At 42.4% G+C, this 23,606-nt stretch overlaps 2 protein-coding genes and 1 long non-coding RNA gene across 4 annotated transcripts in view; 2 read left to right on the forward strand and 1 right to left on the reverse strand.

Moving 5' to 3' along the window:
* Nucleotides 1-1,457: 1,457 nt before the first annotated feature.
* On the reverse strand, nt 1,458-7,572 carry LOC121540449. The gene is made up of 3 exons (XR_006657464.1): nt 6,772-7,572; nt 3,853-6,462; nt 1,458-2,379 (listed from the first exon to the last, which is right to left on the reverse strand). It is a non-coding gene; the product is annotated as an uncharacterized LOC121540449 (long non-coding RNA).
* A 376-nt stretch (nt 7,573-7,948) lies between these two features.
* On the forward strand, nt 7,949-12,993 carry LOC121540450 (adenylate kinase 4, mitochondrial). Of its 2 annotated transcripts, none has more exons than XM_041849324.2 (6): nt 7,949-8,185; nt 8,575-8,766; nt 10,205-10,324; nt 10,891-11,063; nt 11,412-11,530; nt 11,703-12,993. In XM_041849324.2, the coding sequence occupies exons 2-6, from the start codon at nt 8,625-8,627 to the stop codon at nt 11,830-11,832; spliced, it is 684 nt and encodes a 227-aa protein (XP_041705258.1). In that variant the 5' UTR covers nt 7,949-8,185; nt 8,575-8,624; the 3' UTR covers nt 11,833-12,993. The 2 variants fall into 2 exon arrangements, with proteins under 2 accessions (XP_041705258.1, XP_041705257.1); XM_041849323.2 differs by having other exon boundaries at nt 7,949-8,157.
* Nucleotides 12,994-18,558: 5,565 nt separating this feature from the next.
* Nucleotides 18,559-23,606, forward strand: part of LOC121540451 (putative tyrosine-protein phosphatase auxilin) — a 78,178-nt gene continuing 73,130 nt past the window's right edge. Inside the window, 1 exon segment of the mRNA XM_041849325.2 lies at nt 18,559-20,598. Coding sequence (XP_041705259.2) covers nt 20,397-20,598 — 202 coding nt within the window. The 5' untranslated portion in view covers nt 18,559-20,396.

Consider the following 23,606-nt stretch of genomic DNA (forward strand, 5'->3'; position numbering starts at 1 on the left):
ATTTATTAAGTCAAATGACACCGCTGGTCCAGCTCACACTGCCCTACCCTATGCTTTGACTTCTTTCTCCCCTCTCTCTCCATTTCCGGAGACCTTCTCCCTTACCTCACCTCGCTCATCAACTCATCCTTGACCGCTGGCTATGTCCCTTCCGTTTTCAAGAGAGAGAGAGTTGCACCCCTCCTCAAAAAACCTACACTCGATCCCTCCGATGTCAACAACTACAGACCAGTATCCCTTCTATATTTTCTCTCCAAAACTCTTGAGCGTGCCGTCTCTAGCCAACTCTCCTGTGATCTCTCTCAGAATGACCTTCTTGATCCAAACCAGTCAGGTTTCAAGACTGGTCATTCAACTGAGACTGCTCTTCTCTGTGTCATGGAGGCTCTCCGCACTGCTAAAGCTAACTCTCTCTCCTCTGCTCTTATCCTTCTAGACCTATCTGCTGCCTTTGATACTGTGAACCATCAGATCCTCCTCTCCACCCTCTCCGAGTTGGGCATCTCCGGCGCTGCTCACTCTTGGATTGCGTCCTAACTGACAGGTCGCTCCTACCAGGTGGCGTGGCGAGAATCTGTCTGTGCACCATGTGCTCTCACCACTGGTGTCCCCCAGGGCTCAGTTCTAGGCCCTCTCCTATTCTCTCTATACACTAAGTCACTTGGCTCTGTCATATCCTCACATGGTCTCTCCTCTCATTGCTACGCAATTAATTTTCTCCTTTCCCCCTTCTGATAACCAGGTGGCGAATTGCATCTCTGCATGTCTGGCGGCCATATCAGTGTGGATGTCGGATCACCACCTCAAGCTGAACCTCGGCAAGATGGAGCTGCTCTTCCTCCCGGGGAAGGACTGCCCGCTCCATGATCTCGCCATCACGGTTGACAACTCCATTGTGTCCTCCTCCCAGAGTGCAAGGAACCTTGGCGTGACCCTGGACAACACCCTGTTGTTCTCCGCTAACATCAAAGCGGTGACCCGATCCTGCAGGTTCATGCTCTACAACATTCGCAGAGTACGACCCTACCTTACACAGAAAGCGGCACAGGTCCTAATCCAGGCACTTGTCATCTCCCGTCTGGATTACTGCAAATCGCTGTTGGCTGGGCTCCCTGTCTGTGCCATTAAACCCCTACAACTTATCCAGAACGCTGCAGCCCATCTGGTGTTCAACCTTCCCAAGTTCTCTCATGTCACCCCGCTCCTCCGCACACTCCACTGGCTTCCAGTTGAAGCTTGCACTACTACAAAACCATGGTGCTTGCCTACGGAGCTGTGAGGGGAAAGGCACCTCCTTACCTTCAGGCTCTGATCAGACATTTTCTATTAAGGCATCTTTACTTTTACTCAAGTATGACAATTGGGTACTTTTTCCACCACTGATAGAAATCTAATCAGAGGTTAGTGGCCACACGTCACGAGTATTAGAAATAACATCTATACATATTTTTTTCCATTTCTTTCCGATTTATTTGCATTTTCTTATATACATGAATGATTCAAATGCTACAAAACATACATTTGTTCCCTTTCAATTTATGACGTAATGCATCATTCTTTCTACATGAAATAGCAATTCTAGTCAAATAAAATGGGGAAATGATAGGCTACACTCATTGGGCAATGTGAATCATTATGAAGTATTACAAATGTATATCAGACACTACATTGTAATGTGAGACCATTTTGGTTACATATGATCCTAAATATTTTGCTGTGCAACCTGGAATAGGCGATATGCACAGGCGAGCATGACGTATTTCCAGTTAAATCTCAGGATGGATGTAAACTTCCGGTTATCGTAGAATGCTGTGCTACCGTATGCTAGCATTGAATGCTTGTCGTCAAAAACATCCGAAACGGTTAATTTTCGTCGTTGTTGTTGTTTATGTTAATGTTTTTACTTGTAATACTTCGTCTTGACGTATAACACGATGACGTGTAAACGTACGAAAGTGTCCTTTCAAAAACGGGATGACAGCTCTTCCAGCCATCACTGCTGTGTGCCGCAATGTACAGTGTCTGCCAGATGCAATTCTTCTGTTAGTTTTTTTACTTTTCCCAAAGACAGTGAATTACATAAACGGTGGGTGATTAACATTCGACGAGTCAACTTTCTTACAACAAACACACGAGTCTGCAGCCGACACTTTGTAAGTGAAGATGTGATAGAGCCTCCGACTCCAGCTGGTCGCAGACGTCTGAAGAAGGGAGCTGTTCCAGTGCTGTTTCAATGGAACAATTTCAGTCTTCCAGCCCCACTGACCGGAGTTTGGGAAAGGACCGAGCGTCCCAACAATGATTGCATATCCCACACCCAGCCACACAGGAACGGTAGATTTTAACAAGCACAACTGGCTGTGAATCACGCAATGTCATCTGAAATACACAGAAGCATAATTTAATGGGTTTTGAAAGACGAGGGTCTACAGCAGCAGGAATAGGAGCAAAACTTGTTATTTCTACTTTTTACTGGTGTAAGCAACTTATCTACTGTCTCGTGTCACTTTTGTGCTTTCTGCATCACTTTCCTACTGTCTTGCACCACTTACCTATTGTCTTGTGCCATTTACCTACCTTCAAACAGTAAATAATAATATGCCATTTAGCAGACGCTTTTATCCAAAGCGACTTACAGTCATGCGTGCATACATTTTTTTGAGTATGGGTGGTCCCGGGGATCGAACCCACTACCTTGGCGTTACAAGCGCCGTGCTCTACCAGCTGAGCTACAGAGGACCAGTATTGGCAGAGCAGTAGGTGAGTGGTGCAACATTGTAGCCTAGTACCAATAACAACAGTAGAGTGAAGGTTTTGCTCCTAATTCCTCTTGAAAATTAGAAACATCAAGTTCAAAAGCAAGTAAGTTGGGCCATATGTTTATAAAGAAAGAAGTAAAGATGACAGGACAGTTTTGATTAAAACATCAGCAGTTTGAAGAATAGTGAGTGGAATATGTTACTGTCATTGCAGTCATCAAGTCAGGAAAAAGTAGTAATCTCATTATTGTTTACATTTCAAACCAAACTCCAATTTGTTTACAACAGACCCAACAACAAAGCATGGCAATTCCCACTCAGCTACCCTGGTCTGTATTAGGCTACCACTGTTCAGCTATCGTGAAAACCACTAAAGTTCTAAAGTGTTGTTCTCTTAGCAATGGCAATCAAAGCTGTGGTAACATTAAACGAGTAAAACATGTGTTGAACAGAACCTTGAACAAATTCAACAGAACTTTGAACGTGTCACTTAATCTAGTCACTTAATCTAGTCCTACTCTCAGCTGGTGTGGTGGCTTTAGTTTCTTCATTGAGCGGTAGCAGTGGGCTCTCACAGAGATCTCATTTGTAGCCCTGTTTTTACCTGATACTTTCATAAAAGTACAAACACATGAAGTGAGAGGTACACATGATTAAACTTTATTTAAAGCATGATTAACCTGAAGCACGGACGGAGTCAGGACGGAGTCATGACTTAAAACACCAAAGCAAGGCTTCTAGCTCAGGCTAGCTAGCGTTAGCATATTACCTTCAAAGTTGCAAAGAAAAGAAGAAACTTAAAATGTGAAGCCTTTATCCAGTTTGCTACGTGGTGTCGTACTGGATGTCCGGACGACCCTCCGTATATCATTAACAGATACTTTAGGCAACTCCAGCAAACACCTTGTAAACTTCATCTCTGCCATCTCAACGGTCTACTGTCACTGTGTTTTTTTTCCGGTAACCGGAAATTTCCAAGCATCCTTACGCCAATTCGAAAGTGATGCGTGCATAGAGCCTATTTCAATTTGGGATCAATTTATTTTTTTGCCTTGGAAAAAATCTCACAGATAATAATTGTTGTTATAATTACCCTTTGCTGTAATGCTGTTTCCGAGTGCCAGAGAAAAAAACGAGCGCATATTCGGTAGCGTCATGGTCAGGCGCGTAACTTGCCCGGGGGACAGGTGGGTCATGAATCCTCATTTTATGATTGGAAAACCCCCGCTGCCAATTATGCTTTTGGTTTGGCCGGGTGTTTAGAGGCCGTGGTTTGTGAAGGTAAAACAAGTTGAGCAAGGCTTGCAGTAGGGAGAACGGAGAAACACAATATCTCCTCTCTCATCTTAAAAAACCCTCAAATCTGTTACCTAACTTGGAACAAATAAAATAGAACACTGAAATATCAGCACGAGTAAGAAGGATATAGAACACTTAATTTTTTTCAAATGGAGAATGTTTAAATTATGAACCTTAAATATCTAGTAGTCTACATAATTAGAGAAGGGCTGTTTCTATTACAGGCAGTAGGTTTCAAGCAAGCCTCTTTCTCTCCCCAGTCAGAGTCATATTTCCAGACTTTGACCAACAGCAATAACCTATCATTTACAGTTTACGTCATTTACTAGACACTCTTATCCAGAGCAACTAGGGTTAAGTGCCTTGCGCAAGGACACGTCGATAGATTTTTCACCTAGTCAGCTCGGGGATTTGAACCAGCGACCTTTCGGTTACTGGCCCAACGCCCTTAACCGCTAGGGTGCCGCTAACCTGTCCTCCTTATTTATGCCAGTTTGAAGGCCAGAATTGTGGGGGGAAAGCACTAATCATGTTTATGCAACCTAATAATCACCCTTAGAATACTCCCAGAACCAACTTTATTTTTTATTTCAATTTGAGAATTTACAAAACAAATTGACCCACCAGTCTTTATTGGCAGGGGTGCATGTAATATTGCACAGCAGTACGGTGGTTTGAAAATAGTGCTTTTACACAATGTAGAAACCTAATATTCCACAAATAACTTTGCAATTTCAAAAACAGGTATTTGTATAACCATTTGCAGCTTTTTATAATAAACAATTGTCTTTACAGGGTTACATATTAGTTTCTAGGGCACAGCATGTGCTTCAGAAGTAGCTAGAAATCATATAGGCTATATCTCAATCAATTTTTAAAAATCGTATTTTCTGGTGCTCCTAAATTGTATGTTGTGCTCCTAACTTTTTAAAGTTGGGAGCACCATTGCTTCCAATAAAAAATTATAATTTAGAGCCCTGCCCAGTGCCCATACTACACCTCACCTCTGATACAGCAGTACCATCTCCCGCCATCCATCCATCCATCATCACATAATGGGTCAGGTGTGTCAAGGTGACAGCCATCCTTCAGTTATCACAGTACTGTACCTTTAAGATGGACAGCATCAGCACAGTGATAACTGAACAAGGGCAGCCTGGATGTCAAGTTAAGCAGACAGTAGACAGCAGCCCAGAGACAGCAGCCCCGTCAGTTTAAGTCCCAGCACAGTACAGCATCAGCTGTGGTGGTCCAAAGTGTCAGATGCCATCAGTCTTCATGATGCCAGGCCCACACACACACACACAGGACTGGGAGCCCAGAGCGACAATAATATCTTGTCAGTCACACTGTTCTATTGCAGATGGAATCGTGCCAAAGGAGGGACTTAGAATGACATGACACTGTATAGAGTCAGGCAGGTGGGGGTGCCTTTGGATATTGCAGAAAGTAACAAAATGACTATGATGGTTGATAATATGCAAAATCCACATTTCTGTACCTGTGTTTTTCATGGTATCAAGTTACAAGAATGAGAATACATTTGCATGCAGAAGTAATGTAAATAGGCTTCTCTAATAACTTACACAGCGAAATGCATTTACCAAAACCGGCAAAGCTTTGTAATTATTCACAGGAGATAATGATTAATTATGTATGTGCTATGAATTCCACACAGGCATTACAGAATTCTAGAAAGGTATTTTACCACCTTAGTAAGATGAGTCTTTCTCACCTCATATGATTGTAATACCTACCAATACATGTCTAACTACTGTAGCATATCAGCTTTTTCTAAACCTCTTAGAAAGAGAATTGCTACACAACAGATACATAGCCTACCAGAATAAAACCTTGTTAGTTGGTCGAAGCCACCACTGTTTACTCAGTACAGTGTTTAAACTGCATAATTTATGCCCACCACAGAGCTGACGTCAGACTTGTTATGATTATTGGGGCTCCGCCCTCAGCGCGCGAAGCCTCTCCAGCAGTCCAGTAGCGTAGCCCGCCGGCGGAGACTCCTCCCGATTTCCTTCTCCCTCCGCTTCATGTAAACAAGTCGATTTGCTGGTTCTGTTTGATATCACAGAATTGCAGGAGCACTTGCCAACACTTATTTGAAAAATAACCTGCTGCACAACGTTGAGACAACTGTTAAATCGATCAAAACATAACATTGGTTGCGTAATTGTAAAAATTAAATAGCATATAAAACTCCCAATAGACTGTACTTATTATAAATAATAGCCTATCGGACCCTTCAATAATCGTGAAGCGCAGACCAGGTAGCCGATATATTAAATAAACGTTTAAAACACTAAAGAAAAATATAGAAAGCAATCATCACATTTCAATTGTTCCAGCTATTCAACTCCATGTTGTTGGGAAAGCTTGTTGCTGTTTTCTGTAAATACAACAAGAGTAAGGCTATTTAAAAACCTTTGTAAACAGCCCGTCAATCATTTTCAAAATTGTAACATATATACATTGCCATAACAACTCTGATATTCAATAACAAGTCCATGTCAAAAAGCAATGCTATCGGTGTCGATTGAGTCTTATTATTGTGCAGCCAAACGCTAACGCCCAGCCTGCACACACCCCTCTCTAGATAAAAACAAATACTATGTAGTCCAAGCATTCAAATTAACATGAGTAATTCTTATTTATATTTACTTGCAGTAAATATCTAACGGATATTAGTCTTACTTACTTGCATTTTGCGCGTTTCATTCCCGTGTTTACATGAATAGTTTTAATGACGCAGCAAGACCCACATCGAACAACGTGATTGTCGCCATTTTTTGTTGTTATTGAAATCTCTCAGCCATGTGACAAAATAATAAAACAATGTTTCCGGGTCTCGACGCACAACTAGTTGAGTAAATTGGAAGTATAATAATCTTCCAATTTACTTTTTTTCGTGTGGTGGATTAGGCAGGTTCCATTGACTGAAGACACCAATAGGTTGTGCATGCGCAGCATTTGACAGCTTTAGGACTCTGACGCCGCGGTATGGTTCGCAACAAGTACAGTCCTTGGTCCGCAAATGTTGCGCGGAGTGACACTGTCTCTGTGCGTAATGGTAATGATGGGTGATGGCCAATGTTTCAGAGGGAAACCCGAAAATCGCCAATTACCGTTTACGCTCTGCACTGAGTGTTGCTGTCAACAAGTGCGTCTATTTTGTGGTTGGCAGTGTTTCGTCAATAGGTCTCTTACACATCAGTGGGTATATGAATTCGGATTAATCCTATTACCATTCATTACGTCATTATCAACCCCCCACCCCTCTCTCCCCTCTGGAAACGTGCCAATCAATAGAACCCCAAAATAGATCTGAATAGCTTTAATTACATTGTAATAAAACATCAATCAATGCAATAAATTGCAGATTGAGGCTAGAAAATGAAGATGAGAACTTTCATACAGTGAAGTGAGTCAACTATGGCAACGCAATGATCCTTTACTAGCCTAATAGTGTGGAATAGTGTAGAGGTGGGTCACACAAACTATGCATGGTTGATGACCTTCCATCCTAACATCCTAACTTTAGATCTATAGACTTGTGAAAGCAGTATGAGCTGATGCCTATGGGATTCAGCTCAGTGTGATAAGGTGATCTGGAGTCGTGCAGACGACCCAGGTTCTATTCTATTCTAGAATAAGTATATTCTAGACCTCAGAGGGGTTGGGTTAAATGCGGCAGAAGACACATTTCGGTTGAATGCATTCAGTTATGCAACTGACTAGGTATTCCCTTTACTTTTCATGTTTCAGCGACTTACATATGGTTCCATTTGTAAATTCCTCATGTCTCACTCACAATAGAAAACTACAGGTACCAGATTCCCAAGCGTTAACAAGTTCCTGCGCACAAGTCGTCCACATTTTTTTCTGAATGATGTGTCGGGGAGGTGCTGAGAAATAGGGCGTTGAGGCAGCTCCTCCATTCATTCGCAGAGAAAAACCCTTTCTTAAAGACGCAGACAAGCTACTGTCCCCTGGGAACATAAATAAAATAGTTCTTACTTGGTCTGAGTGAACTACGTGCTATATTACGCATACTTTTTGCAGGACACACACGCATAAATCGAAGGTGAGGAGTGATTGTGGGCATCGGTGAGGTAGGCCTACATCGCTTGACTATTGCCCCGTTATGTTATTTTTTTCTCCATAGTTTAAATCCTCCATATGTACAATCAGCAATCTGGAAAGTTCGATTTCTCTCGCAGATTGGATGAATGAGGCTCTTTAACAATTCCGTTTTTCTGTAGCCTTTTTAAGTCGTAACCCAATTCGGGATAATTGGCAATGAAGTTAGATTCGGTGTAATAAACTGTTGATATACTGTCCCTGTTAACTCATAACGAGCAGAAAGTATCTGTTCACGGACTTTGATAATAAGGTGCACAGTGCACACCATGGGCAGCATTGAAAGATGTTTAGGCCTAACAATGTTTCATTGAAGGCAGTAGGTTATAGCAACACTGGACTAAACTTTGTATTTATTTAGTCTCCTCCAGACACAGATACAGTCCGTGGTGTTGCAGGCTATAGTGGAGTATGGCCAAACTGTTTCGAGCCGTGATCATGGGTCCACCAGGCTCGGGAAAGGGGACCATATCCGAGAGAATTGCGCAAAGATTTGGCCTGACACATCTGTCCAGTGGCGACTTTGTTCGGGAGAATATAGCTGCAAATACAGGTAGGCCTATTCTTGATAAATAATTAGACATTTATCTATTTATTATTTACCATTTATTTATTTGTTTTCTTGATTTCATCTTTTTTTAAATATTATTATTTGCTATAGTTTTTTGCCACATATTTGTCATCCTCAGCGGGGTTGCTAGAAACCGTCAGTTTTTCAGGGATACAGTGTCTTCAACCTAGCTTTAAAATAAAATAATAATAATAATAATAATAATAATAATTATTATTATTATTATTATTGTTATTATTGTTATTATTATTTCAACCTAGCTTCCTTTTCCCTGAAAACCGGAATCGGGGGACCCCGCTCAGGCGTTTATTTTACCCCTGCTATGTTTTAGGTTACATATTTTTTGCTAATGTTAGCCTTTAGTAGCCTAACTAGCCTTCACCCCCACTAGCCTAAGCCATAAATTGCAACAATATTGTAACACCAGCAGAGGCCTAAGTTCAGGCTAGGTGAAGAGAGTCGCTTCCAAGTTGGCACCAGGCTGCTCAGTGGCGCATTTCTGAAGTCAAGAAACTCCTATCATCCAAGCCACATAAACATTAGTTAAAGTTAGAGGCTATGGCAAATCAACAATCTGGTAAAAAAAAACAAATCCCAGTTATGAAACTGTTTCTTTGCTAATAGTCTCTGAAACTTCACAGGCTATAGCAAACTTATGTTTTGAATTTCTCTGAATTTCTCTGAGTTGACTTATCTGACCTATTTTAATCAGAAAGTGTGCCAAGCTTTTTAGCCCACAGATGAAATGTGATGTAGGGAGGGCATTAAACCCAAAACATGTGTGGGGTTGTAATTACAGTTACAGTGCAGTTTCAAGGCCATGCCTTACTAAACACAGTTTTCTAGAATTACTATACTGGAGTTATTTACATTAATGAAGACATTATCTTACATTCATACTTTGTAAACCCTGCTACCTTAAGTAAATCTGAATGGAAACAATTAATCTTATGCTATGGCTTTATGTATTTTTATTCTAGCCCCTGTAACGACATTGTCGCGATCCAGTTTGGTCAGTAGGTCATTAAATGACATTAATCAATTATTGATGGCTTTAGTTTAGAGGTGTCTGGAGATCTGTCTGAGATGTGCTACGTGACTGACTGCTGTAAAGAAAGCAAGAAAAAAAGGGGGGAAAGAAAACAGGGTGAATTGGTAACCGTTTAGGTGTTAAAGCTACAGAGGGCATTCCTGTCTGGGTTTACTCCACCTCTCTTACTAGAAATCTTTCAAAACTTTTGAATGCTTTTGAATTATCGGGAATTGATGCCTCCATCCTCCTCCTCTTCCTCCTCCATCCTCCTCCTCCTCCTCCTCCTCCTCCTCCTCCTCCATCCTCCTCCTCCTCCTCCTCCTCCTCCATCCTCCTCCTCCTCCTCATTATCTCTCTCTTTCCCTCCCTCCCTCCCTCCCTCCACAGATGCTGGTGTTCTGGCTAAGACCTACATAGAGAGGGGTCTGCTGGTGCCGGACCATGTGATGACACGGCTCCTACTTCCCAGGCTGGAGGAGATGACCCGCCACAGCTGGCTGATGGATGGTAAGACCAAACACACACACACACACACACACCATGAAATGCACACAGACTTCCAAATATCTTTTTTCAGCTGCGTAGAGAAAGCAAGAACATAGAGAGGGTTAATGAATTGGCAAACAACCAAAAACACATGAGCACAGTAAGGTATCATGAACACTGACTGTACAGGTTTGTGTCTGGCCCAGAAACAAGCTGAAAGAGGCCAGTCAGGCAACAGGCCAAGGTTTGTAAACAGTAGTTCAGGTTTACACCCTCTGAAAGCAGCTATTAACTCGTCTCACAGCCAGGCCAGAGGAACCAACAGTAAATACTGTATTTACAGTATGTCTACCAGTCCATATCAGTGTAGGTTAAAAGGAAATTGATCAGGATGTTGTGTTTGTATTGTTTACATAACGATACGACCTTTATGATGTCATAGAAAATACATAAATATTTTCCTTGAAGTTGTTGTGCAGGAGCAATGTGAGATTCACACGCACACACACACACACACACACACACACACACACACACACACACACACACCCCTCAGTCTCCGTCCTTCATCTCCCAACTCTCCCCAGGGTTTCCCCGTACCCTGGCCCAGGCCAAGGCTCTGAACAGTACCTGTGACCTGGACCTGGTCATCAGCCTCAACATTCCCTATGAGACCCTGAAGGACAGGCTGAGTGACCGCTGGATCCACCCAGCCAGCGGCAGGGTCTACAACATGGGCTTCAACCCTCCACGCGTACAGGTCAGAAAACAACATTGTTTTTCTCAGTTTTTAATCACCACCATCATCTCCTTTACACATATTTAGTCTTCTGGTTAGTCTGTCTGGGTGGGGGGGGGCAGGACCGAGTTTGGGAAAGCATGTGCTAAGCAATGGTTGCTATGGTTGCTACAGAAGGCTGTGAAAATACGGTACCAGATTGTTATATTCCTAACACTTGTATTTGTGAATGATCAGTAATATCTTGAAATAGTGTATTGAATGTGAGGGGTTCAAGACAACTCTCTGTGAGCTGGGTACAGTTTTCATGGGTTTATGTCATTGATATAATAATAATTAAGTTGCATTGGTTCTGTTTTCCCCCCCCAGGGCAGGGATGACATCAGTGGGGAGCCTTTGATCCATCATGATGATGACAAACCAGAGGCTCTAGTGGCCAGACTGAGGCAGTACAAGGACCTGGCCAAGCCCATCATAAACCTGTACAAGTACGTCCACCCTTCACTTCACTGACTCATTTTTTAAAGCATTGTGTAAATTTCTTGCCTTGACTATCCTGAAATACTGATCAGTGACAATGTAGTTACAATATAATGTAATTATGCTACATGGTAGTTATGCAACTTTACCTGTAAAGTGTGTCCTTATTTTCCTCCCCAGGTCAAAGGGCATCCTGCACACGTTCTCAGGCACAGATACAGACAGGATCTGGCCTTACATCAACTCTCTCCTCAGCACCAAGATCCCCAGCACATCACAGACAGACACACAACGCATCCCAATGCCCTGAGGAGAGCAGAGGTGACGCATCAGAAGCAAAGGCCATGCACAGGGACTCCTAATGTTAGTTAGTGAAGACGTTAGTTGAGTACATGGCTGCAAGACAAGACTACCGCTAGATGTTAGGAGCCCTTAGCTTGGCAGTTATCTCAGTACCAAAACATGTTTGCAAATACAATCCTATGCACTACATAGATCAGGGGTGCATAGCTTATTTCCTCAAGGGCTGGAGTGTATGAAGGTTTTCGTCCTTACCTTTTAGACAGAGACTGATTTCCTGTCTCCAGATAGTAAGTTTAAAGTCCCAGGGAGAAACGGAAATCAGCAGGACTGCAGAACATGAGAGCCTGATGTGCAACTCTAAATATACCTTACATTTCAAAGACTGTAAAACTGTCTTGACACTCCTATAGCACCTAAGGGTACTTAACTGTTGATTTCTATATATGTGATTTATCCTTCATTTCAACTGAAATGACTATTGTGGACATTGTCTTCTAAACAGCACACCCTATAATGTGGCTTAATTTTTTAGTTCGATCAAATGAAGAGTTTAATCTTTATCAAAGGATTTTGGATTACATAAATGTGTTTTTATTTTGTTTAATTTGAAACTGTTTTGTTGATTTTAGTTAGACCAAATATAACCTTCTCCCTAGTCTATTGAAGTTTAGTGTGCAAGACTAGACCAAATATAAAACGATTATAATGAATGGGTCTATAACTGTGTTAAAAGGGACCAAAGATTTTAACAATGGTAGAATTATATTCAAAGAGCCAGAGGCCTTACTATTTGTAATGACTTGTTGAAGAGTTTATGAGTGTTTTAACTAATTGAAAGTGTAATGCATCTGAATTGCTGTATCAGAAAAAGGATGAGTGTGGTTAGTGGTTGGACAGTGTTTGTGGGAGGATGTGTCTTGTGTCTGTCTCCCTTTCAGATTTCAATAACACAATATGCAAATAGTCACTGGTGTAAACTGTAATTGGCCCAGTATACATATGGCAAGCCCATTGTGGTGAACGAGTGGTTAGGAAAGCTTTTCATACGCTGTGTATTAACCCACCCCTCTGTTGTGCAATACCACACACTGAATGTTTTCTGTCCAAAAGTCATGTTGCTGTCCAAAATCTGCCATATTCCAAGAAAAATAAAATTATTTTCTCAGAATTTCCTTTCAGTTGTTTTACTCTCAAGGTCAAACACTAGTTCCAGGCAACATGCCTACTATGAATATAAACTAAATGTCTACCATTCAAAGCTATAGTACTGTAAGTTTCAGCTACATTCCCTGAATATTATTTTTGTTCATAACATTATTGTGTGTGCTATATAGGAGACTGATAGATTTCTACTGTGAATTTTGTCTGGGAATGCCACTGCAGACATATTAGATAGGCTATCACAGAACTCTATAGTCATGCTGCAGTGATGCAGCATCTGTATCTAGTCCACCATGCATGGCAATGCAGTATAATGTGACAGAACTCATAACATTTATAGCACCCTCTCTCTCCCCCTCTCTGATCAATACACCCTTTGATCTGACATCAGAGAAGGCAGCAGGGAGAAGTGCATGTCTGCATTTGTACACGTGTTTGTGTGTACACATGCGCATGTGTTTTTGTGTTCGTGCACATGTGTGTGTGTGTGATCCTGTAGTGAACCCTGAGAAGAACTAAGGGAGGTATTTCTGACTACTCTCTCTTTCTATCCCCTATCAGAGTTGGATCTGTAATGCTGCATTCATAACCAAGTGGGAAGGTGGTAATCACCATAAATGTTTACATTTGAGTCATCTAGCAGACACTCATATCCAGAGCAACTTAAAGGAGCATTTAGGGTTACTTGCCCAGCGCTCTTTCGGTTACTGGCCCAGTGCTCTTAACTGCTAGGCTACCTGCCGCACTGGTTGTGAACTCGTAAATACCAGTTGGATGCATTCACATCAAATCAAATCAAATCAAATGTTATTGGCCACATGCGCCTAATACAACAGGTGCAGACATTACAGTGAAATGCTTACTTACAGCCCTTAACCAACAGTGCATTTATTTTAAATAAAAAAGTAAAATAAAACAACAACAAAAAAGTGTTGAGAAAAAAAGAGCAGAAGTAAAATAAAATAACAGTAGGGAGGCTATATATACAGGGGGGTACCGGTGCAGAGTCAATGTGCGGGGGCACCGGCTAGTTGAGGTAGTTGAAGTAATATGTACATGTGGGTAGAGTTAAAGTGACTATGCATAAATAATTAACAGAGTAGCAGCAGCGTAAAAAGATGGGGTGGGGGGTGGGGGGGCAGTGCAAATAGTCTGGGTAGCCAAGATTAGCTGTTCAGGAGTCTTATGGCTTGTGGTAAGAAGCTGTTGAGAAGTCTTTTGGACCTAGACTTGGCACTCCGGTACCGCTTGCCGTGCGGTAGCAGAGAGAACAGTCTATGACTAGGGTGGCTGGAGTCTTTGACAATTTTGAGGGCCTTCCTCTGACACCGCCTGGTATAGAGGTTCTGGATGGCAGGAAGCTTGGCCCCAGTGATGTACTGGGCCGTACGCACTACCCTCTGTAGTGCCTTGCGGTCGGAGGCCGAACAGTTGCCATACCAGGCAGTGATGCAACTAGTCAGGATGCTCTCGATGGTGCAGCTGTAGAATTTTTTGAGGATCTGAGGACCCATGCCAAATCTTTTCAGTCTCCTGAGGGGGAATAGGCTTTGTCGTGCCCTCTTCACGACTGTCTTGGTGTGTTTGGACCATGATAGTTTGTTGGTGATGTGGACACCAAGGAACTTCAAGCTCTCAACCTGTTCCACTACAGCCCCGTCGATGAGAATGGGGGCGTGCTCAGTCCTCTTTTTTTCCCTGTAGTCCACAATCATCTCCTTTGTCTTGGTCATGTTGAGGGAGAGGTTGCTTTGAACTCGTTGAGAAACACTGATTTAATAATATGCCATTTAGCAGACGCTTTTATCCAAAGCGACTTACAGTCATGCGTGCATACATTTTTGTGTATGGGTGGTCCCGGGGATCGAACCCACTACCTTGGCGTTACAAGCGCCGTGCTCTACCAGCTGAGCTACAGAGGACCACGATTTGTTAATGGCCAACCAGCTGCATAAACCATAAACTAAAAAAAGTACAGCTATCATGCTTGTAAACAAATTATAGGGTTCAAAAACGATATTAATAGATTGCTTTTTATAAATCATGTTTTGTTGTTGCATTTAACTGCCGAAAATGCTGTTATCGAGGTCATTTCCTTAGTAAGTGGCATCAGAGGTCAGCATGTGGGAGACGTCGGAGCTCAGGGATGATAGACAAGTTTCGCACAAGTAATCACCGGTTGGAGGGGCGTTCAAGTGGTTTTATCCCAGTGGTAAGGAGAAATACCACCTTCCCACTTGGTTATGAATGCAGCATTAATCCCATGTGCATTAAACTGGGGTGGAACACCTGGAGTGGATTTCAACCAGGGATTAATGCTGATTATGGAGACTGATGACCTCAGCTCTGTTTACATGTCAGACTCAACCATCAGAGGTTTGTCATTTCCTGTTGTATGGAGGTGGATATAACAGGGATCTCTCTAGATAAGCCTACAGATAGGAAATATGTCCGGTAAAATCTAATATAGGCAATCATAAAACCCATGTATATTTGCTGGATACTGGCTTATTACATGATCCGCACATGTGAGTGATGAATTTCATTTAATATATTAAGTCCCATGTAGCTCAGTTGGTAGAGCATGGTTTGTGGATTGGTTTGGGGCGGCAGGTAGCTTAGTGGTTAAGAGGTACTCCTGAGTGGCGCAGTGGTCTAAGGCACTGTATCACTGTGCCACTAGAGATCCTGGTTCAAATCCAGGCTCTGTCGCAGCCGGCCGCGACCGGGAGACTCATGGGCGGCGCACAATTGGCCCAGCGTCGTCCAGGGTAGGGGAGGGAATGGCCGGCAGGGATGTAGCTCAGTTGATAGAGCATGGCGTTTGCAACACCAGGGTTGTGGGTTCGATTCCCATGGGGGCCAGTATAAAAAATATATATATGTATTCACTAACTGTAAGTCGCTCTGGATAAGAGCGTCTGCTAAATGACTAAAATGTAAATGAGTGTTGTGCCAGTAACCGAAAGGTCGCTGGTTCTAATCCCTGAGCCGACTAGGTGAAAAATCTGTCCTTGTGCCCTTGAGCAAGGCACTTAACCCTAATTGCTCTGGATAAGAGCGTCTGCTAAATTACTAAAATGTAAATGGATTCGATTCCCACGGGGGGCCAGTATGAAAAATAAATTTAAAAAATGTATGCACTCACTAACTGAAGTCGCTCTGGATAAGAGCGTCTGCTAAATGACTAAAATATAATCTATGCCTTCCCAGGTTTCACTTTCATTTTTTACATTTTAGTCATTTTAGCAGACGGTCTTATCCAGAGCGATTTACAGTTCGTGAGTGCATAAATTTTTTTTTCTTCATACTGGCCCCCGGTGGGACTTCATAAACAGCAAGTCGTGATCTGCTGTGTAGTTGTCATTCACAAGCAAACAACTGCGCAGTTTACAGTGTATTGATCTATATGACATCCGGAACACTTGAACTAATATAGATAGGCTCCTCCATATTGTTGTGAGATCAGCAAATGTAGGTCGCCGCATTCGTTTCAGTGAAGCGCACATGAAATATAAGGTGATGATATGATGATGTCGTAGTCCTTGTAATTGTAATTTTAGGCAACCCCAGGAGTTGACATTGTACCCGTGCACCACTTACAGGTCGAGGTACACAAGGACGCATCGATCGTTTGACCTTTGACAGGCGGCGAATGACAACTCGAAAGTCGGCATTTCTCAGAGCTCAGCTGGGGTCTCCGCGCGCATCTCCAGAGCTGAGGACGTCGGCGTTCCAGAGATAATGACAGCGAGCGCTCTGAAAGGTAGGGAGGCCTACGACAAAAGGGCTGTTTTTTTTGTTTTGTTTTTTACATCATTCGTTTGAAACCAGATACGTTTTATATCAAATGCCACTGAAATGCTTGCTCTGGAGGAGCATCGTCGTCATGTGTTACTTCCCGATGAGATTTCAATATTAATTAATGATTGTCTTCTCTGCCCCAGGAATTCTGTTGGCTTGGTCTGCAGAAAGATTTTCTGCATATCGTGGTTTGGCCATCAGTAAAAACCTGCGTTTTTACCAGGATATTATCATATGAATATCCCATAGCATCGATGATGTTTGGCTTTATTTTCAGTGCAGGTGTTTTGTCAGGTTACAGGCCTAGGCTATCTTTAGGCAGAGGAAATGCGTAACGACGGGAAAACAGCCCGTTGCGCTCAACCCCTGTATGACGTTGAAGCTTTAAACATTTCTATACATTTGTTAATAATGATTAAACAAAAAACGTGCACTCATATGAATGGTGAAACCGCCGTAGCCAAACGGTTACAAACGTTCCAAGTGCATTGAATGACTAATATGACCAGGGGGGATTTTTAGACATGATCTGAGATGATTAATAATTAAACTATTTGGGAAAACACTCTAACATAATTCTCAAAGTTTATATTCTGTGAGTCATCAAAATGGAAAATGATATGCTTAGTTAAAACAAATAAAAAATAAGATGGCTATGACGGGGATGATTCATGTTGCTGAATGCGCGTTTATTACAGGCTGGCACCTGGCAATGAAGGGGCAGGTTCAACAAGATGACAACAATCCTTGAAAAAACATCTAAATAGGCGACTAATTAGCCTATTTGCTTTCAATCTCAAATTAATTTTTAAACTCAGTTTTAAAGGGAATTGGGTTTCGCTGAGGAAGAATATTAGGGAAATCCCTTGTATGATCCAGGCACTTACGCGATTGCCAGTTCTGGTTTTTCATACGACGGCAGTTGGTGCTTTCAAGACAACTGGGGAAAAAACGAGGTCAAATCATGACGTCAGTGATTTTCAGGTCGGAAAAGCAGAGCTCTAGAAAGATGTCCGAGTTTCCGATTTGGAATTCCGAGTTGGATGACCGTTCAAAACAATTTGTCCCAGTTGAAGCTCGTTTTTTGCGGAGTTCCCAGTTGTCTTGAACGCACTGATGATGACAGTATATTATTGAAGCTAGATAAATTCGGTACTACATTTTTCAGTGTAGGTGTAGCTTATTAATATGACTTCTAGACATTAGTAGCCTTAATTATGAGCAACTGACCACATGAAGTCTAAACTTGATTTAGCTATATGGCATATTTCTCTTATGCATAAATACACTATACATCTTCATAGATTGAATTATGATATATAGCATAGGCCTATATAGCAAAACTATGCGATACTATGGGAGAATCTCAATAGCATACTTCTTGTGTCCTCTCTCCTCGCCTCCTCAAAACCCATTGGTGGAGAACGTCAGAGGGTTGGGACCTCTGGCTTTCTCATCCAATGGGTTTTGAGAAGGAAGCGAGGAGAGGACTCGAGGAGTATGCAATTGAAATTCTCCCTATGTCTGCCAGTGGACCCTACCCAGCAGATACTAGTGGTCATTACATTTGAACCAGTATAGGGATAATCATTAATCCCCTATCCACCCTTAAAGATGATGGCACATCCACTGAATCTAGTAGAATAGCTTATTTTAGGTCAGTATAGGCCTATTGAAGAGAACGGTTGTATGGTTGGACAGTTGGCCGGACTTCCATATTGTTGTTTTCAATATGATATGGACATGCCTTAAAAATCATATAGTAAAGGCACCCAACATGGATGCCACAGAGCAATGTTTGAGGTGGCGTACAGCTGATGAGCTGAAATAAATGTCAGTTTATTAGGCAAAGGTCTTGTAAAATATCCTACGGTCTTTGTTAAACAAGGACTTCCCCTTACCCACAGTGTCTTATTAACATCCAAGATATATCCAAGTGGTTAAACCCCGCCTATAAAAGAATGAATGAGTTCAATGTGGCATTTAAAGCTTTAGGAAGTAATTAAAGGCAGTAGTAGGCTGGGTTATGTCGTTTTTTATTTTGTATTTTTTTGCTGTCATTTGTTTTTTAGCAGGTTTAGGATTGTCTCTCCCTGTTTTCTGTTCATATTCACTTATCTGTCCATTATGCTAAATTATGTGGAAGTGTAGTCATTACAGTATGATCTGCTTTTAAAACTTGGATCCACATTTCGAAATGGGTTAGTTAGTTGTGAGTACAGTGGGCACTGTCATTATCAAAGTGATCACTTTTTGCATCACACAGTTGTGTGACCATAGCCATAAAATACCATGTCACCAGTGGTAAAAAGCCCAAGCTGCAATGTCAGGACATTCAATTGCTTTTTTGATGTCCTGTTCCAGTCTTCTAAGTGAAGGCTGTAACCATTTGTATTGGAGACTGAAAGCAGGAGTTGACATCCTGAAACAATGCATCAGGGGGAAATGTCTGATGTTGGGAGGCTGGCTTTCAGAGGAAACTACATCCTTCAATGGAGTGGCACTTTGCGTCCGGTTACGTGGGGAATCATTTATCTTTTTGGAAATTCCCTTCCCTGCTGTGCTTTCAGTCCAGGGCTCCTGTTGTAAAGGGTTTCCCAGGCCCGGGTCCTGCTTTGAGCAACCATGCAGCCCCTCAGTTGCCAGGGGACTGGGCCAAGGAAGGAAGCATGTTCCAGAACACCAAGTAGCTCACTTGGTGTGAGTCCCAAATGGCACCCTATTCCCTGTATCGTGCACTACTTTTGATCCCTACCCATTTTGACCAGAGGCCTATGGCCCTTGTCAAAAGCAGTGCACTATATAGGGAATAGGGTGTCTAGATCTTTAATTATCAACAGACTGAAGTGGTCCTCCTGTCCCTGACAAAGCACAATGCTGGCCTACAGTGCTGACTAAGACTTCAGCACTCTAATTCCTTTATAATATGTCTGTGGGGCGATACTGTATAGCCTACAACTGGCCCATTACCAGCTTGAACTATAGCCCATTAGCAATGGAGACTATTGCCTATGTAGCTTATAAGAAACTGAAAACGTTTCTATAATAATATTGTTAATTGAACCCTTAATAATTATTATGAGCATATGAGGATATTGTGTTAACTATAGGCTGTTAAAATATGTTATTAGAAATCGATTTGTGAATATTTTCGTATAGAATAGAATCAGTCCTATGTATGCTATTCTGTAGGCTATATCACATCTACAGCCTATTCAACATTTACATTTGCTGACAAATATTTGCCTACTGCTTTGCAAAGAAATAACAATGAAACAGGCGATCCTTTAGTCACCTACAGCCGACATGGTGTTGTAAAGGTTGGCCTGGAGCAGAAAGACTGAAAGGACCCATTAACTCAACCCGGACTGGCAGGCATAGCCGTGGATGTGCGGCGTAGTAAATGTGATCCTGATGACAACGTCCTGCTTTTGATATCGCGGAGAAAAGAAAACAGGGAGAGGCGCTGCTGGAACTACTAGCGCATATCTGGTGGATTATTTCTAAACAGATATCTGAGATTTGTCGTCCGGAATATGTGCATTCAGTAGCTGTTTTGTCGTATGTATATGTAATTCTCAAATCCACGACACAGAGCTGAATGAGATGAGCCTACTTGGTGGTTATAAGAAAAAGACCTGCAGTTACGATGGCTATGAATCTTTACAGTTGGTCGATAGCAGTGGAAACTTCAATAACGGGGGAGGGAGAGGCAGCGGAATCGGCGGCGGCTCGGTAGCAGCAACCCTAGGAGGACCGAAGGCAGGCCCACTGCGCGAGGACGACTGCAGCACCATGGACAGCTCAGGTAAGCAGCTCTCTCGCCATGGGAGGCGGTGCGGCTCACGCGCAGCAAGCAAGAACAAGCTGGGGATAATGTTGCTCTGTTGCATGCGAGGCAGAGCACGCCTTTCGCTGTGTGATACTCCCTGAAATATATTTAATTGAATAAGATTAGTGTAAATAGGTCCAAATAGATTATCTATCTAGCCCATGTTGTCCGATGTTTGTATGTCTTGTATTTTCCGTGGATTACATCATGTAATCGTGGTCTCTCATTATGTAGGCCTATATCGTACTGCTTTTGTTGTGTGTGAGTAGAGCTGATCTCATCATAGTATATTTTGGGTTGAAACAACGTATGGATGTCTGTTTTAGCGTTCACTACTATTCTAACAAAAATGCTTAATGTTGCAGTCTTTTATTTGGCTACATATATTGTAATACAACTGCAACTACTGTAATATCAACATGCACACATTAGAGCATAAACATAGTCCCTATCAATCACCCTGCTAAAGTGTAGTCCTAAGTGATTACCAGTGACAGTAATAGACAGATTGACAATAGCTTATATGGCAAGAAACCCCCACTAACCCAATAATATACTCTAATTGTCCTTGTTCCTTTTTAATAATTTTATGTTGGGAATTTCCAGCATATTCAGTTGCCTATGTCAGGGATTTTCAAACTTTTCTTGCCCAGGGACCCCCGCCCAGGCAAACCGGCTACCCTGACCGGACCCCTATCATATGTTAACAAAAAAGTATTGTATTATCATCAGGTGAATGATAATGGCAAGTAGAAGTAATCAACATTTTAAAATGAATAGATTTGGTGGACAGTGTCATTATTTTGACCACCCCACAGTTCATTGGAAGAGGAAGTGTAAACTAACATAGTCTATTAGCTAGAAAGGTATCTTGGCAGCGAAGAGAACATTTTGCTATTGTAAAGCTAGTTTTCTGCAATTCTACAAATTTTTCCATTGAGCTGAGAGAAAATGTTGCAGTTTAGAAGCTAATTCCCAGCAATTCTACACAGTTTGTCATGAGCTGAGAGTTTTAAAGCTAATGCTGTGTTCCTCTCCTCAAACAAAAGCAATGGATATGTGCCCTGAATGCCCAGTTTTGGGAATTTTAGATTCTCCCTGATTGTCTAGCTTTTATTTGATTGTTAGTTTTTCAAAGATGGTATTATAAAAAAATATATAGTTCAATATCTTTTCTGCATGCTTTCTATCTGGTTTTGATCGTTTAAGTTGACACTGAAACAGTTTTTCCATCCCAAAATATCTGGTTTTGGTCATTTAAGTTGACACTGAAACTGTTTTTCCATCCCGAATATTATCACTTAGACGGCCTGCCTAAGAATTTTCTATACAGAAAAAACCCTGTAATTAGCTCCAGTGACTGTAATTTCCTCCAGATTAAAAGGATAGTTTGAGATTTTGGCAAAGAAGCCATTTACCTACTTCCCCAGAGTTGGATGAACAAGAACAGCTAGCATGTTAACTGCTACTCTAGACTTCCAGTCATTGCGTTAACGCTAGTTAGCATTGGCTCGGGAAACGACCTCTAACTTCCTTCATACTGGACGCAGAGACATACAAATGGTATCCATAATGGTATTCTGTGCAGCTAGCAATATTCATCAAACAATTATTTTTCACACAATAAATATTATTGCGGACCCCCTGCAGTACCTCGGGCCACGGACCCCAGTTTGAAAACCCCTGGCCTATGTCATGTGGAGAGTTAAATGGCCACAGTTCATTGTCAGTGAGTGAGTGGTAATGTTGTGAACAGGGCTATCCCCACAGCTCACTGCTCACTGCAGTGCAATGAAAAAACCTAACCTTAGGGTCTGGGTCTATCTGAGCTGAAGGGGTGGGGGGGGGGGAAGAGGGGGACATAGCCCTCTGAGATGGCTGAGTGTCAGGTGAGTCTGTCTGGGCTAGCCGGCTGGCTGGCTGGCTGGCCTCTGCAGTGCTGCTGGTGCTGCTGCTGCTGCTGCGGCTGTATGGGGTGACTGAGTCTGTATCTCCAGCTTTCTCTGCTTCTATGTGTAGCTCAGTAAACATCAGAGCTCTGCAGCCTCCCACGTCCATCTGGCCAGCCTTGTTACATTGGCAGGCAAACCAGCACACAGGCATTTTGAACGACTGACTGACCAACAGACACAGAGGCAGACACAATGACAGACACAGAGACAGACCCAGAGACAGGTGGATTGACAGGTTGCAACTAGGCAGGAGGTGTCTGGTTAGTGGTTAGGGTCTGAGACTGCATTGGAGGTCTTCCCATGTAGAAAGGGTCTATATAAATCACCAATGTGTTTGATAGGGATTGACCCGACCACCAGGCACCATCCGTTCGGCATCAGAAAGTGTCTATTATGTGACAAATTTCACATCAGAAATGCAAACTTCCCCATCTCCCCAAATCCAGGGCAGCTCTCTTTCAGTAGATCTGTTTTATTGACATTAAGTGAATAATAGATGGCTGGATGGCGTCACTGCAGTCTGCTGTGAATATTCAAGTGTTAAATGAAGGGGAACATAGTGAAATTCGTGTGTGATATGATAGCTTTCACTCTTTCTACTGACGGAATACTTAGGATCCTTTCTAGAGGAAGATATGCATAATTGTATGGTGCATATCTGCTATAACAATCATGTTTTGTGGGTGTATATCTCCCACATAGGTCAGTATTTAGGCCAAGCTGCATGTCCCTTCCAGACATATGAATCATACACTCTTTGTCTTAACAGCAGCATCTATAATTGAAAAGCTTAGGGCCTGTTTGTTGGGACAGTTCCTGTTTGGCCCACAATAGAGGCACACATGTCACTACTGCAGTACACAGGCATTGTCTGCCTGCCTGCCTGCCTGCCTGCCTGCCTGCCTGCCTGCCTGCCTGCCTGCCTGCCTGCCTGCCTGCCTGCCTGCCTGCCTGCCTGCCTGCCTGCCTGCCTGCCTGCTGTGTCTTTTTTTCTTTCTGTCGTCTGTCTGTCTGTCTGTCTGTCTGTCTGTC

The sequence above is a fragment of the Coregonus clupeaformis genome, chromosome 26 (genome assembly GCF_020615455.1).
Source record: "Coregonus clupeaformis isolate EN_2021a chromosome 26, ASM2061545v1, whole genome shotgun sequence".
Taxonomy (NCBI): Eukaryota; Metazoa; Chordata; class Actinopteri; order Salmoniformes; family Salmonidae; genus Coregonus; species Coregonus clupeaformis.